The 17,597-nt window shown below is 37.7% G+C and overlaps 1 protein-coding gene across 1 annotated transcript; it reads right to left on the reverse strand.

Annotated features, from left to right (window-relative positions):
* Positions 1 to 9,379: 9,379 nt before the first annotated feature.
* LOC310720547 (uncharacterized protein) lies at positions 9,380 to 16,928 on the reverse strand. The gene is made up of 5 exons (XM_083531176.1): positions 16,526 to 16,928; positions 16,267 to 16,373; positions 16,024 to 16,092; positions 12,257 to 12,388; positions 9,380 to 11,515 (listed from the first exon to the last, which is right to left on the reverse strand). The coding sequence occupies exons 1-5, from the start codon at positions 16,536 to 16,538 to the stop codon at positions 11,228 to 11,230; spliced, it is 609 nt and encodes a 202-aa protein (XP_083387302.1). The 5' UTR covers positions 16,539 to 16,928; the 3' UTR covers positions 9,380 to 11,227.
* Positions 16,929 to 17,597: the final 669 nt, after the last annotated feature.

Consider the following 17,597-nt stretch of genomic DNA (forward strand, 5'->3'; position numbering starts at 1 on the left):
AAAAAAACTGTGATTTTTCTACTGGCTTTCATATTTTTTTGTAAAGTTCTTTGCTCCTAATTTTCTAGACCTGACAATTATTTTGGTATCATTATATAAATATTGAAAACATTAAAAAATTATTTTGGCTAATAGACAATTTTTTTTACCATACAATCTGAATAAAAGTAGCAGCTAGCTGAACAATGCTTTCTGATTATTTCACCTGACTCCAGTCTAAACTAAATTATTCATAGGAAATTTACTTCACATTGTCATATAATTAATCTGAAATAATAAATATTTATTGTTATTAAGGTTATAGGTTGCATATAACCTTATAATCTCATTTTGTAAATAAATCAGTAAATGAAGAACTATTATTTATAGTCTTCTTCTTCTTCTTTCGGCTTCTCCCATTAGGGGTCGCCACAGCAGATCATTCGTCTCCATACCCCCCTGTCCTCTTCATCTGCCTTTTTCAACCCAACCACCTGCATGTCTTCCTTAAATGTCATCCATAAACCTCCTCCATGGCCTCCCTCTATTTTTCCTTCCTGGTGGCTCCATCCTCAGCATTCTTCTACCGATATACCCCATGTCCCTCCTATGCACATGTCCAAACCATCTCAATCTCGCCTCCCTCACCTTGTCTCCAAAACGTCCTACATGCGCTGTCCCTCTAATTAACTCATTTCTAATCCTGTCAATTCTCGTCACTCCCAACAAAAACCTCAACATCTTCAGCTCTGCTACCTCCAGTTCCACCTCCTGTCTTTTACTCAATGCCACTGTCTCTAAACCATACAACACCACAGGTCTCACCACAGTCCTATAAACTTTCCCCTCCACTCTTGCAGATACTCTTCTATCACAAATCACTCCTGCTATCACTCTTCTCCACCCACTCCACCCTGCCTGCACTCTTTTCTTCACTTCTCTTACACACTTTCTATTACTTTGCACTGTTGACCCCAGGGACCTAACCTCCTCCACCTTCTCCACTTCTTCTCCCTGCAACCACACCACTCCACTGCCCTTCCTCTCATTCACACACATGTACTCTGTCTTACTCCTACTGACTTTCATTCCCCTTCTTTCCAGCGTGTACCTTCACCTCTCCAGGCTCTTCTCAACCTGCTCTCTAATCTCACCACAAATCACAATATCATCCACAAACATTACAGTTCATGGAGACTCCTGTCTAACCTCGTCCGTAAACCTGTCCATCACCACTGCAAACAGGAAAGGGCTCAGAGCCGATCCTTGATGCAGTCCAACCTCCACCTTGAACCAGTCTGTCGATCCTACTGCACACTTCACTGCTGTCACACTGTCCTCATACATGTCCTGCACCACCCTCACATACTTCTCTGACACACCTGACTCCCTCATACAATACCACAACTCATCTCTTGGCACCCTGTCATACGCTTTCTCTAAATCCACAAACACACAATGCAACTCCTCCTAACCTTCCCTAGACTTCTTCATCAACATTCTCAAAGCAAATAATGCGTCTGTGGTGCTCTTCCTCCTTCATAAAATATGTTGGTTATGACAAAGGAAAAAAGCTTGTATAGTGAAAGAAAGCTCTGGATATACATGGAGGAGGTCGATCAAAGATTTACAAGGTTCTTCTTTACCCTGCATTCATCAGATACACCATAAATACTCTTAATCCAAAGCAGGCAGATAATCATCAGTCATTAGGATTTTGTCATTATAGAAATGAAGAGAAAAAGGCAAAATTTGAACATTTTTAAAAGAAAAAGCAACCAGACACAATCTGTGTGTGTGTATCTAAATGTACATTTTACTTTTACTTTGCTGAAACTAATATCAGATGTTGGTTCAAGAAAATAATAATTAGTTAAACATTAGATTCCTTTAAAAAGCAAGATTGTATAATTTTGTTGAAAAATTTTACACATAATCACACACTCCATTGCTCATGATATTTCTTACTCTGGTTTTTATAATGTTTTAATGATTTATAATCAAATACTTGTCACCCAAATGAAGATGGGTTTCCTTCCTCATACCATCTAAGAGAGTTTTTCCTTGCCACTGTTGCCTCAGGCTGCTCATCCAGGATAAATACATATTAATTTAAATATAAGTGAACTTTGCTCTATAAGTCTTACATTCTGTAAAGCTACTTTGAGACCATGTCCATTGTTAAAAGCGCTAAAGGAATCAAATTGAATTGAATTGAAAAAGCCCCCGTCAGCTTTACGCACTTTTGGCATCCAGACAGTTAATTTCTCCAAACCATTTTTTTTCATGCCTCTTGTAAAACTTCACAAGATGATATTTCTTTCTGACCTTGTGATCCAGTTCATCCCACAACAGTTCAGTAGGATTTATGTGTGGGGACTGGGCAGGCCATTCCATGATAGATAACACTACAGCTGAATGCTCACCAACTAAGATTTATACTTCATGTCATTGTCTTGTTGTATGAAGAAGTTGATTTAAATGGCCTATAGTCCATATGGAGATGCATGGCGTTGAATTATGAAACTGTTGTATGGACCACTCAAGGGATTTGGTCAAAATGCCTGTGATGCTCCAGTGATCATGAAAATAATTGTGAGCTAGATATGAAGATCAAGCAGATCCTTAACAGGGATGAAGAGCACTTCCATTGCTTAAAGAAGTGTGCTTCAAGCTCCTCATACTACATATTTTGCATTTACACTTACATTAAATACATCTGAGGCAAGAATTTTTTTTCAAATGAAAGGCAAGTATAAGGCCTTTTATTTTATTTTATTTAAAATAATTAGGATGGTTTAGGATATGATTTGCCATTTGACTATTGACACTGAGTAGAGGAGGCTGGTATATGTTTAGCTTTGCAGCTACAGGGATCTAGTGGCAGGAACATGGCAGTGGAATTACACTGGCAATCAAGGGAACTGTAAAAAAAAAAAAAAAAAAATCAGGCCGCTATGTTTTAGGTTGTGTGTGTAGGCAGCTGAACGAATAGCCAAAAAGACCAACCAGAAACATTTATGGCATTTATACAACTGAACAGTTGTATAAATGCCCAGCAACTGACCCAGCAGTGGCATATTAGCAGTGCTGGAATTTAGACTCATGACCCTCTGTTCAGAATTCCTTCAGTTTAAACATGAAACAAGGCGCAATTATGAAACACAGATCAAGTGAATTTGCCTGAGATAAAAATAAAATGCTAGTTTTTTACACTGTGTATGTGTAAGTTCATTAGGGGCAACACTGAGGTTGCTGAAAATTAGACAAATTAGAGCCTTCTTCTTTTTTTTTTTTCATTTTAATCATTTTGAAATCGAATTATTGATCTTCGCATCCACAGAAGGGAAAAAATTCAATGTAGCATTTTGTGGCGATTTTCGCTAAAGTAGATTTACTTGCTATATTTAAATAAGCTCGCCTGTTTTCTTTGCTCATGGCAAGTTACACTATACTGATTACTGTTTAATATAAACCAATAAAAGAATCAATATATAATAGACAGCATTAGGTATGACTGAGACAAACAAAGTTACAGACATTGAATAATGTGAAATGGCATTTAAAGTTGCTTGAACACGAAAATGATTTAAGCATCACACAAAAAGTAATGAGTTTTGTTTTTCACTGGAGGAACATGACATTAACTTTCCTCAACTTCAATTTACTGTTTACATTTTAATACTTAAAAGGTAGGTTTTTTTTACTTTCACTTACACAACACTTTTGGATACCATCCCAGTGTCAGCCTATTACAAGTTACCATGCACATACTGGCATGTTTTGCTTGGGTGGGAGGAAATTCGAGAACTAAAAGAGAAAATACAAAGACAAGGAGTGAGAACGTGCAACCCAACACGGACATTAAACTGAGGCCAGGGTCCAACGTTGTTTTCTGCAGATCTTTACTGCAAATAATTTGTCGTCATATGTTGCAATCCAAAAATCATTTAAAAAAAATACGTGCAAATGTCAATTTTAGTACTTTTGTAGGTTTAGTGTGTGTGTGTGTTTGTGTGTGTGACAGAGCATGTTTACCCTTCATTCCTGCTGTTTCTATGGAAATACAACAATAGCATTTTGTTCAGCTGTTGTTGTTTGTGCCATTGTCTGCCAGCTGACCAGTCTCTGTCTCTCTCTGTCTCTCTATCTCATTCTCTATGTATAAAAACACCAATTATCTTCTTACAAATACCAATATACTGTTAACATATAAGCATTAATGGTTTATGTTTTTTCTCCCAAATAATCATTTAGGTTTTATATATATATATATATATATATATATATATATATATATATATATATATATATATATATATATATATATATATATATATATATATATATGTATACACACAGTGAGGAAAATAAGTATTTGAACACCCTGCTATTTTGCAAGTTCTCCCACTTAGAAATCATGGAGGGGTCTGAAATTGTCATCGTAGGTGCATGTCCACTGTGAGAGACATAATCAAAAAAAAAAATCCAGAAATCACAATATATGATTTTTAAACTATTTATTTGTATGATACAGCTGCAAATAAGTATTTGAACACCTGTCTATCAGCTAGAATTCTGACCCTCAAAGACCTGTTAGTCTGCCTTTAAAATGTCCACCTCCACTACATTTATTATACTAAATTAGATGCACCTGTTTGAGGTCGTTAGCTGCATAAAGACACCTGTCCACCCCATACAATCAGTAAGAATCCAACTACTAACATGGCCAAGACCAAAGAGCTGTCCAAAGACACTAGAGACAAAATTGTACACCTCCACAAGGCTGGAAAGGGCTACGGGGAAATTGCCAAGCAGCTTGGTAAAAAAAGGCCCACTGTTGGAGCAATCATTAGAAAATGGAAGAAGCTAAACATGACTGTCAATCTCCCTCGGACTGGGGCTCCATGCAAGATCTCACCTCGTGGGGGTCTCAATGATCCTAAGGAAGGTGAGAAATCAGCCCAGAACTACATGGGTGGAGCTGGTCAATGACCTGAAAAGAGCTGGGACCACCATTTCCAAGGTTACTGTTGGTAATACTCTAAGACGTCATGGTTTGAAATCATGCATGGCACGGAAGGTTCCCCTGCTTAAACCAGCACATGTCCAGGCACGTCTTAAGTTTGCCAATGACCATTTGGATGATCCAGAGGAGTCATGGGAGAAAGTCATGTGGTCAGATGAGACCAAAATAGAACTTTTGGGTCATAATTCCACTAAACGTGTTTGGAGGAAGAAGAATGATGAGTACCATCCCAAGAACACCATCCCTACTGTGAAGCATGGGGGTGGTAGCATCATGCTTTGGGGGTGTTTTTCTGCACATGGGACAGGGCGACTGCACTGTATTAAGGAGAGGATGACCGGGGCCATGTATTGCGAGATTTTGGGGAACAACCTCCTTCCCTCAGTTAGAGCATTGAAGATGGGTCGAGGCTGGGTCTTCCAACATGACAATGACCTGAAGCACACAGCCAGGATAACCAAGGAGTGGCTCTGTAAGAAGCATATCAAGGTTCTGGCGTGGCCTAGCCAGTCTCCAGACCTAAACCCAATAGAGAATCTTTGGAGGGAGCTCAAACTCCGTGTTTCTCAGCGACATGCCAGAAACCTGACTGATCTAGAGAAGATCTGTATGGAGGAGTGGGCCAAAATCCCTCCTGCAGTGTGTGCAAACCTGGTGAAAAACTACAGGAAACGTTTGACCTCTGTAATTGCAAACAAAGGCTACTGAACCAAATATTAACATTGACTTTCTCAGGTGTTCAAATACTTATTTGCAGCTGTATCATACAAATAAATAGTTAAAAAATCATACATTGTGATTTCTGGATTTTTTTTTTTTAGATTATGTCTCTCACAGTGGACATGCACCTACGAAGACAATTTCAGACCCCTCCATGATTTTTAAGTGGGAGAACTTGCAAAATAGCAGGGTGTCAAATACCTATACATATCTTTTTAGCAAAGCCTACACATAACACACATTACACACATCACATCACAACCTTGTGCTCCAGAATATATGATTACATGCACATTATCAACTTGTGCTGTTAATATCATGAACAGCAGCTACGCTAATTCCTCTCCACTGCTTCTCTTTCTCTCCCCATCCCAAGGCATCCTGAGGTTTGGCCAGCTCCAGTCACGTCCCACCTCGTGAAGATTATGGACCTATGGATGATCATGGAGAAGTAGATGCCGAGTGTTTAAAGGCCCTGGCATGGAGAAGCTGATGCTGGATCTATGATGATCACAAATTGTTCTGTATTGTTGAAAGATTTATGACCAAACTCTTGATGTCACCCATATGAGGATGGGTTTCCCTTTGAGTCTGGTTCCTCTCAAGGTTTCTTCCTCATATCATCTAAGGGAGTTTTTCCTTGCCACTGTCGCCACGGCTTGCTCATCAGGGACAAACGCACACCATTCACCTTCACTGTTGTTTTCTGTAAAGTTGCTTTGAGACAATGTCTGTTGTGAAAAGCGCTATACAAATAAACTTGACTTGACTTGACTTGACCTATTTTCCTCACTATATATATATATATATATATATATATATATATATATATATATATATATATATATATATATATATATATATAAAACCTAAATGATTATTTGAATGGTTGATTATTTAAAGGATTATTTATATATGATATGATATATATGATATATATAAAACATTGATAATCTTGTTACAATGGCACCTGTCAAGGTTTGGGATTATGTTTTGGAAACCGCAAAAAATGATACAAAAAAAGGAATGACTTTGACAAGAGCCACATTGCACTTTACTTAGGAGTGGTTTGAGGAAGAGTTCAAGGTTTTGATTCAGCTTCCAGATTTCCCAGAACGAGTGACGTGCTGCAGGAACAAGGCCAATCAATGGAGGCTCCACCTCACATCTTGCAGTACTTATAAAATCAGTTTTTATATTTAAAGGTGAAATATTGTCCAAACTTCCAAAGTTATGTTCTTTTGACATTTAGAATCAGCAAAACACACTAGAAGCTCCATAGATACACTATATGGGCAAAGCAATAAGAAACCAGCTGGACATACACATTGTTAATGCTCTTGAAAGAGAAAATCATATTATACTCTGTCTCATGGCTAGACCACAAAGTTGTGATGGACATGCAGTTACATGCATGCGACCCGATATGCTTAACATGAGTTCATCATGAATGTGTGTGTGTGTGTGTGTGTTTATAAATAAATGCCAATCTAAAAGGAAACCTTATAGGAGGCTCTTTATAACCATTTAGCTATTAAATATAGCTGCAGTTTTGTATTACTAATAAATAGAATAAGTATTTAAGATCATTGAATACCGTAATACCAGTAAACCGTCACTGCCCAAATCCAAACATGCTCAAGCCACAAAACCAGTTTTAACCTGAGTTTAGCCCATGTATGATTTTGGAGTGAAAACAGTAATCCTATTCAGACTGATCCCAACATGCAATGACCAATTAATGTTGAGTACAAACACAACAGTGACATAGGGGATTTTGTGGTAACATAATATGACTTTTTTTTTTTATTGCTGATTAGTAAAGACCTGCACACTTCGTTGGGATTTTCATGTACAAATTCCTCCAATTTTTCTAACCACTCCCCAGGTCACTGCTTCACAATTACACAACCGCAATACTCGGCAAACTGCACATGTTCACCAATAGAACTTTGAATAACTGTAATAACTACAATGTAATACAATTCTGCACAATTATGAGGATTCTTTATCATTCCTGGTTGCATTTATGAGTTTGTTATCAGGTCCTTGATTAGCTGCCTCAGGTGTGGCACTGAACCATATAATGACTAATCTCTAAAGGAAAATAAACATCCCAAATAAGGTATGTATACCCAGATGTTGAATTTTAAATCAAACATGATAATTATTATTATGATGTTACCATTTTGTGAATTTCTTTGCCTCCCATTCCCTCGGTCTCAGGAGTGGGTTGGCAAATTTTCTGGCCAATAATGAGTTATTCATACCATTAATTGGGCTCGGCCAAAATGGAGTGTATGCGTCACAGATGTTAATATGTGTATTAATGTACATATTTCTGTTTATGTTACTAACAAGTTGGAATTTTTCTTAAAGTAAAACATTACTAATATAATTTTTCACTGCAATCAGCTCAGTTTCTGTAGACAGTAACAATTTATTCATTCATTACATGGTCGGGAAGAGACCGGAGCACCTGAAAGAAGCCAAGTCTTGTATTAGAGCAGTTAAAATGTAGTGCTTTGAGTACAATTCTCTCATACTGACCACTGGATGGCACATGGCACCTCATGGCAAAGAACTCTCTCCACAAAGGTGGCAGAGGCTATAAGAAGATCTGTAAAACCCTGAAACAGATGTGTGAGTGCTGCAGCATTGCTTTACAGGTTGCAGAAGCAGAAGGTCAGTGTTCAATGCTGAAACCATATGCCGCACACTGCAACAAGTCTGTTTGCATAGATGTCGTCCCAGAAGGAAGCTTTTTCTGCAGCTGGCTCACAAGAAAACCTGCAAACAGTGTGCTGAAGACGTCCTGTCCAAGAGCATGAATTACTGGAACCATCTCTTGTGGTTTAATGAGACTAAGATAAACTTGTTTGGATCAGATGGTGTCCAGCTTGTGTGGTGATGCCCTGATGAGTATGGTGGTGGTAGCATCATGGTCTGGAGCTGCATGAGTGCTGCTGGTACTGGGAAGCTGCGATTCATTGAGGGATTTCAACATGTACTGTGGCATTCTGAAGCAGAACATGACGTCCTTCCTTCAGAATCCACGCCGAATGGCAGTTTTCCAACACGATAACGACCCCAAACACACCAGACAAGTGCTTTGCTAAGGACGCTGAAGGTGATGGTGTTAAAGTGGCCAGGTATGTTTCCAGATTTAAATCCTATTGAGAAACTGTGGGGCATCCTCAAGCGAAAGGTGCAGAAGCACCACGTGCATAACATCCAGCAGCTCTGTAATGTAATTATGGAAGAGTTGAAGAGGATCCCAGCAACAACCTGTGCAGCTCTGGTGAATTCCTTGTCAAGGAGGATTAAGGCAGTGCTGGTTAACAGTGGTGCTCACACGAAATATTGACACGGTTTTGACACGTCACTTAGGGTGTACTCACTTTTGTTGCCAGCAATTTAGACAATAATGTCTGTATGTTGAGTTATTTGTGTATATATTATTCACATTGACTACTCTCAAATATATCCAAGTTTCATTTCAATATTATTGTCACTTAATAAGAAATACTAAAATAGTTGCTAAAATGTGAGGGGTGTACTCACTTTTGTAAAAGTGCTATAACAGCAATAAAAAAAATATCGATTTTCATACATACTTTCACATGAAATACTCATTCAGATGAAAAAAAAAATCTTTTGTGTATTTTATTAACAGATTTAATGCTTACTAAAACCTTTTCCCAAGCATTTGTATATTAGATATTCACACAGGATCTGTATATTACATGTTCATTGTTTTGTTGAAACACCTTCAAACCACACATGTAAATCTTTTGCATGATATATAGTGATATCGTGAAATACAGTATAAGCATTTTTTTTCTGTAGCATCAAAGCCATCAGCTTAAATCATGTAAACATTATAACAATGCGCAACTGTTCCAGAAATACTGTTGATAATATTTAAGAGCACTAGCCGTGCGAGGCTAGCAAGCTTATTGCAACTGGGTTAGTTTCCAATGGCATGAATTCAAATGTCTGTGAAACTGTTAATATTTAATACTGAGTATTCCTATTTTCATACTGACTGAGATCTGGATTGTGCAATGATGGAAAATTGAGTCCTAAAGTCAGTCAAAAAGAAGCTCACATCCTGCATAACAGGAAAGGAATGTCCGTCAGGGGGGAACACAAGCAACAGGGATATTAAGTATTAGTGCAGTGAAAGTGCAGAAGACTGTGTGTATAACAGTAATGCATATTAAAAGCATAATACTGGACAGATTTTTTTTTTTCATAAAATCCATTAGATGACAAGCTGTTGTTCACTGAACTCTCAAAACTTTCCTTTCATTTACTCAGCAAAAAGGGCAGAGGACTGGTAAAGGCAAAATCTGTGCAGTTTTTCCATAGTATGAAGTGTAGAGAATCTCCAAAATAATAAGCCATGTACAAAAAGAACTTCATTTTAAATACCAGAAAAGACTCATGCCTGCTTACTGGAGTAAGAGAAACTATGGTTTCCTTTTCTTAAAAAAATAAAAAAATAAAAATAAAATGCTCAGAATGAGAGCACATGCTATATTTACACAATGTGACTCTGACGAGCAAGAAAACCATACAAAACATGACATCACCATATTGGCATTTGTTCTGGTAAATGCATGACCACTTCCACTAAAAAGGCTATGAACAGTCAAGGTAAGAGGCGATGGACGGTTAGGATTTAGCTATAGCTTCTTGTGAAATCAAACAAGATCGTAAAAGTCACTGTAAATATGAGTGAGGTTGTACTGAATAAAGGTTGAGAACATATACTGAGTGCAATTTCTTTTTTTTTTTTTTTTTTTACAGACATTCACAAATTCTAACAAATTCCTATTAGAGACAAATCCACTAGGAGTGTATTAAAAGGTCAGGTGGATCCGAAGCAGCCTTATACCTTTTGACAATTCTTCTACAAAGCTGCATGTTTTACTATAAAATTGATAAAAAAAGATTAGTAAAGTGCTCAAAGTTTAATGAAATCTATTGGCTTTTGGACCGTATTTGTATTCCGTTTGTTATTTTTCTTAAGTCGCTTACACTATTTTAAGTCAGAATGACTGAGAACTGCCATGTTACGTTAATACCTCTTTGCTCTGAAATTAACTGCCATTTCATCCAGTAGGTGTCCTCCAACCTTGCACCCTCTGCTCACCTGTTCAAGGGACCCTGACCAGGACACTGGCTACTGGAGACTATGACTGAAAGCACCTCTTCTCTAGCAGTCAACATTCTACAAGCTGAAACATCACTTTCTCTCATGTGATCCACTGGCTTCAAGGTTTATATAGAACAAGCACAAGGAGGGACGCAACGGCTATTAACTGACCATTATTTCAGCATCAGCACCAAACCAGCAGCAAATACATCATCTTCATTACAAACAAATGTCGACCTGATTTAATAAGGTCTACCAAGCTTACTGTAGTAGCTAATTGTCATGGCTTCTCAGCCAAGATCTCTCAGTGTTACATTCAGGATGAAGCTCCTTCGTCATCCGAGCTCTTTCAGCATCCTCAGACAACAAAGAATACAAAATAAGAGGTTTGGAGAAGCGGACAACCCCGTGTCCCCGTTCTTTGGGATGATAGTAAGCCATCTTTTTTCTCGTTCTCCTTCTTTTCCATAGGAAGCTGGAGAGGGAAATACGCAGCTGAGCGTCTCACCAGGGCATTCCATGGCCAGCCATTTAGAAAGGACGTCCGACGTGAAGGTGAGCAGAGCTCTGGGTGAGGAGTGAATAGATGGGAAGGGCAAGGGATTTGGGGTTTCCTGGAATCTCTGTTTACACAAAGATAATGAAGATTCATTATAAGAACAGCTACATATGGCCAAGTCATTTAATTGCTGCTAAGATACAGCTGGCAAACGAGTCAAGAATCCACAAACAGCCAAGCAGTGAAAATAAACGAATTTACATTTTCTACAAAGTATTGCGGCAAAATCGCAACCATTGGCATTTATACACATTCGAAAGCTTTGCTCCTTTACAGTCACGATGCATCACAAACGTAATTCTGCAGTAGATCAGATTTTATTGCTCAAGAGTAACTTAATAATAAATAAACTATAATAGTTAATAAACTATAATCTTAAAATAAGTTCCAGGTGTAGTTCCAGAAGTATAGCTAATTTATTTTTTTTATTTCTATTCCATTTAATTAGAGCAGTGGCAATAACAACCCTCCATTATTTAAGTTTTGATAAAATAAAGTTACAAATAATCATTTTAAATCTTGATAATGAGAAAAGCAGGCTTATAAATAATGGACTAATTAATGTACATTGTTAATGGAAACAGGAATAAAAAGTGCTGGGCTTTTTGAACCAATTATTGAAATTGTATTTAAATATTGATCATTGATTAAATATTGATCGATCAGATCATAACTGGCAGGGAATGGGACATTTTTTTTTACATTTCAAAGGGGCTTGGCTTAAATAAGTTGGGGAAGCCTTTGTCTTTCACAACATTGACGACAGACTAGAAAAATAATGAATTCCACAAGATGTCATTCATACCCCTTTCCAAATGGTATCGAGTGTATAGATCAATTCACTGATTATGTCATGTTTCAAGTGAATCCGCTCAATATGCTTCAGGAGCTGCTTCCAGGAGTCTGACAGGAGGAAGGCTGCACTAAACACACAACACTAGACACACACACACACACACACACACACACACACACACACACACAAACAGAAACAAACACACATTTAGAATAGTTTGAAACGGTCAAAACTATACCGCAGACTAAATGCAGAATGTTATTTACAATGAACAGGCCCATATTTCAGAACTAGCAGTGATGGCTTAGTATATTTGATATAGATTAGTCAATTGTTTGCTAGGTAGCTAGTTTGACATTACTACTGTATTCGCATTGCACTCCCGTTCCAAATATTATACATTAAGCAAGTTCTTGGAGGTTTGTCTTTTGCTGCATTATGGCTTGCATGTTTTTGTTTGTTTTAACCAACAAAAATTAACGCATTTTAAATCATTAGAGCTGCGTACAAAAAAGCAAAGGTAAACAACTGCTGGTCATGTGACTCTGACACACCTTGTAACCTGGCTGATTTACTGCATGTAGTAATATACAGTATATACCAATGTACTACGCAGTAATAACAGCATACCAGTATAAGTATTAAACTTTACCTTTTCTTGTCACTTGAGTGGTACTTTCTAGAGCATGGGGTTTTCAGATTTTGAAGTCAAAGACCCTTAAATTGTTAAATAAATTACATGTTCCCCTTAATTTTGTGAACATTATCCAATTATACAGACATTCTATTAAGTATTTGGCAAATAACTGAGCAACGTCCTGACCTTTCCATCGAACAGTCTATTTGTTATTAGCCTCATTTATCAATATATAAAGTTCTATATGAAAATAATAAATACAAATGCCTGCTATATTTTGTAAATGCTGGTTTCCTCTACTTGTATATGTGATAAATGGCAATCACTGACAAGCAATTTGCATTAAACTACTCCCACAAAACTCTTATCATAGTGAAAAGTGTCACTTGACCACTAAATGGACAAAAATACAAATTTCTTAAAGACAGTAGTGTGAGTTTTGACACTGTGCAAAATACACAGGTAAAAATAAATATATATTAAATACTAAAATACAAAGAGCAGTGAACAGAAATAAATCTGACAAAGTCAATGTTTGGTGTGACAAGCCTTTGCTTTTAAAAAGTCCCAAGTACAACTTGGGAAGTTCTAAAAGGAAACTGGTTGGTAGGTTTTACTGAGCAGTGTGAAAATTCTGCCACAGTTCTTCACTATTCTGACTGTGAAACTTTGTACTTGAAACTTTGCCTTTTTGCACAACACAGCACGCTTCTATTTGTTTTTTAAGGGGGGGGGGGGGTGTTTGTTTGTTTTTTTACAGTTTTTCTCAGTTGCTTTGGAGCTTATGTCAGAACAGAAATGAAATTCTCAAAACTACTTGTTCAATCTCCATATCCTTTACTCACTTGTGCTCATCATAAGAGATTTTTTTGTTGCTTGGATCAAATTGTGAATGCTTTTGTATATTCATTTAATCGATTGTGTACAAGTGTCTACTGTTTCCTACATTATTTCTTGATTATGTCATGTTGATCAAAATATATTATACTAGTTTCACTTAAATAGTCTCAACCCCCAAAACATCTCAGCATCAATTCATTGCATAAGTCATTGAATGCAAAACGGGTAAACAAGTGATCAGAACCTGTCATTTAACATTTTTATTTCACTTTTTTTTTTTTTTGTAAATGTGACTTGAATTGATGAATTGTGTAGATGAATCTTGATTGTCACTAATGAAGGAGAATGAATGGCATCAGATCATCCAATAATCAACCGGTTCACTAAAACGGGTCAAAGGTGAATCTTGTGAACCTTCAATTGGAGAGTGAATACAGACAGAGCAAAACAAAGAATTATACATTCTGAAAATGGATGAACAACTAAGAAACACACGAACACGTGTACAGTACAGTAAAAGTGTGAATCCTGTCTGGTCTCTTGCAATCAATATAAATCAAATATGCAACCAATAAATGAATTTGTGCTGCTGAAATTCCAAACAGAAGGAAGTCAAATTTTCACTGTGTCACTGTGATCCAAACCATAGTTTATATCGAGACATCCTGAAACTGTGCGCCATCATACTGACAACATGACTAAACATTTTTATGATCTTGTTTATGAACAATGACAAAGGGATTTATCATTCTGATGCGAATGACACGTTCATTGACACAAATACTTACTTTTAAAAGATGAACTAAGGATTTTGAGATTTTGCAAGAAATCCAATGTGTTGTGCTGTTTGTACAAATTGTTTTGAGAATGCATTTACTGGTTTGCAAATATTGAGGATGATTCAAAAATGTAATGTAAATGTAATGTAAAATTTTGCTTTTTTTACTGGCATACAAAAATGTTTATGTATGTTTTATGTTTGCTTAATAAATGATAACAGATAGCTGAGATGCAATATAAGGTGCTGACGTGCAATAATCGGATCCTCACTTAGGTGTTCGCACTGTAGGTTGTAGCTTTTACATCATTAATATTTTCAAAAGAAAGTAAATGCATTCTCAAAACAATGTGTACAAACAGCACAACACATTGGATTTCTTTCAAAAGCCTGTACTTTTCCCAAAATCCTTAGTTCATCTCTCAAAAATTAGTATTTGTGTCAACGAACGTGTCATTCCCATCAGAATGATGAGTCCTTTTGTCATTGTTCACAAAGAAGATCATCAAAAGTCAGTATGATGGTGCACAGTTACAGTATTTTTAGAAATAAACTTTGCTTTGGATTACAATGATTGAAAATGCACATTTCCTCTGTATGGTATCTATGAGTTTCAGCAGCACAAATGTATTTATTTAAGTGCATATTTGATTTATATTGATTGCAAGAGACCAGATAGGATTCACACTTTTACTGTACTGTAATAGTGTATTTTCGTTTCCTGGTTGTTCATCAATTTTTTTTAGAAATTGTCATTCAAGGTTTTGCTCTGTCGCTAATTAAAGGTTCTTCATTCTTGAAATTCAAGATTCATCCACACAATTTATCACTTCAACACATTTACAGTACAACAACTGCTTTAACCATTTTGCATTCAATGACTTATGCAATGAATTGATGCTGAGATGTTTTGGGGGTTAAAACTATTCAGGTGAAACCGATATAATATATTTCGATCAACATGACATAAACATCTAATAGTGTAGGAAACAGTAGACACTTGTACACAATCGATTAAATGAATGCACCAAAGCATTCGCAATTTGATCAAAGCAACGAGAAATGTTCTTATGATGTGCGCAAGTGACTAAATGATGTGGACGACAAGTCGTCGAATTTCATTTCTGATCTGAGAAAAACGCTGCAAATGCAACTGGGAAAAAAAACCGTAATCAACTTTGCATTAGACGCATGGGTTTGTGCATGTTTTCTCCATGGTTACATGGATGAAACTGTTCTTGTGTGTGAATGTGTTTGTTGGTAAAGTACATGTGTGTGTTGCGCTACATCAGAATCTCATCCAAAGTGTATCCCCCCTGCCAGGTGTTCTTAGGATGGGCTCAATATCCATTATTGTATTCCAATGTTCACTTCATGCACTTTGACAGGTAAGAGAAAGACACCAAAGGTACAAAACCACCGTACACTTCAAGGTGACAAGGCGAGGTCCTGTTTAGTACACACGTGCTGTTGTGATTGTAACCTCACAAACAGGACACACACAAACACAAACTTCCTTACCGAGTCTTCACACTGTGTGCTGTCATTAAAACGGTGCTGCACGTAGTAGTTTCTGGGAAACACTTGCAGCTGCAATGATACGAAATGAGCATCGTTAAGTCCAGTGTCTGACCTCACACACATTCACTCAATCATCTGAATGTCCCCCTTAAAAAAACACCACACACACACACACACACACACACACACACAGACAGCCTACAAGCTGGGGCTTTTAACGCAGGCAAGAAAGAAAAGACTCACAAATCCGCTCTGTTCTTCATGTCTGATGGACTCCTGCAGATTGCTGACAGCGTGCAATTCATCGCACGCGCTTCCTCGAACCGTGAACACCGATAGAAGCAATAAAACTGCAGGATAAACACAGAGGCTTTCAGCGCACACGTCTTCTCTAACACGTGTCTTCACACAGGTCCGTTTTTCATCCAGGCACACGCTTTTCCGCTTCTCAGCTCTGGGAATAGGGTTACATGTAAAAACGCGATATGTTGATAAAGCTTACCTGTTGGTAACATGCTTCTACCGGCGGCCCATCCGCTCTGCGCTTTTACCCATCATGCTTTCGGAGGTGGTTTTTTTTTTTAATTTTTATGACGTCTAGTTTTATGACGAGCTCAATTTTAATGACTCGATGACTCCCGAGCCGCTCGCATGTGAGCAACTGCGAAGTTATGTCCTTTTCCCGAGCACACCTCTTTTCTCCTCCCTCCCTCCCTCTTTCCCCCTCTCTCTTTCTCTCTTCTCCTGAGTCGTGCTTGTGTCCTGCCTTTCTGGTACTTTCCACACTCTTTTCGTTTTTACTTTCACTCTTCACCTCTCTCTCTCTCGCTCTCTCTCTCTCTCTACCCCTTTCTCCGTCTCTCTTTCCTTCACTTCTCCTTCATCCAGCACTGTCCTAATCACAGCAGCTCCCTGCACACTTCTCCTTCTTTTTCCTAATCTTTCACTTCTTCAAAGAGGAAATTAGTCCTCCCCTACTCTCTCTCTCTCTCTCTCTCTCTCTCTCTCTCTCTCTCTCCAGTTGGACTGAACTCATGCACAGGCCTGGGCATGCACTTAGGCCTTCTGTTTTTCATTTCATCCCCCTCACTGAAATGGTTTGTTTTATCTCATGGGGTCAGTGACTAGGAAGCAGTGTGCTTGTTAGTCGTCTCTCTGTGCTTAGTCATTCTAGAATGCGTTCTCTTTGTGAAGTGACCCAATTTGGTGACTACATACTGTAATTATGCACCCCTGTTGAGTTGACTTGGAAAAAAAACAATACCCTTATGCACACTTCCACTCTGGGTTTTTTTTTTGTTTGGTTTCCGTTTTCACTTTCGGAAATAAAGGAAACAAAATTGTTTGTCTGGTCACTGGTGTGATTGATATATGGAGAAACATTTTGGGATGCTTGACTTTTCCAGTCACACTTTTCCGTCACATTTTCCATATGTGTTTCTTCCCTGAAACTGTTACCACAATGTTGGACGTGCACAATTGTATAGGATGTCTTTGGATATCGATTTTCACTTTACTTGAACTTGGAGACCCTGGTTGGAGTGGGTTGCAGTGGAAGATCTTAAGAGACCTGC

Source organism: Silurus aristotelis, assembly GCF_946808225.1.
Source record: "Silurus aristotelis genome assembly, chromosome: 1".
Lineage (NCBI taxonomy): Eukaryota > Metazoa > Chordata > Actinopteri > Siluriformes > Siluridae > Silurus > Silurus aristotelis.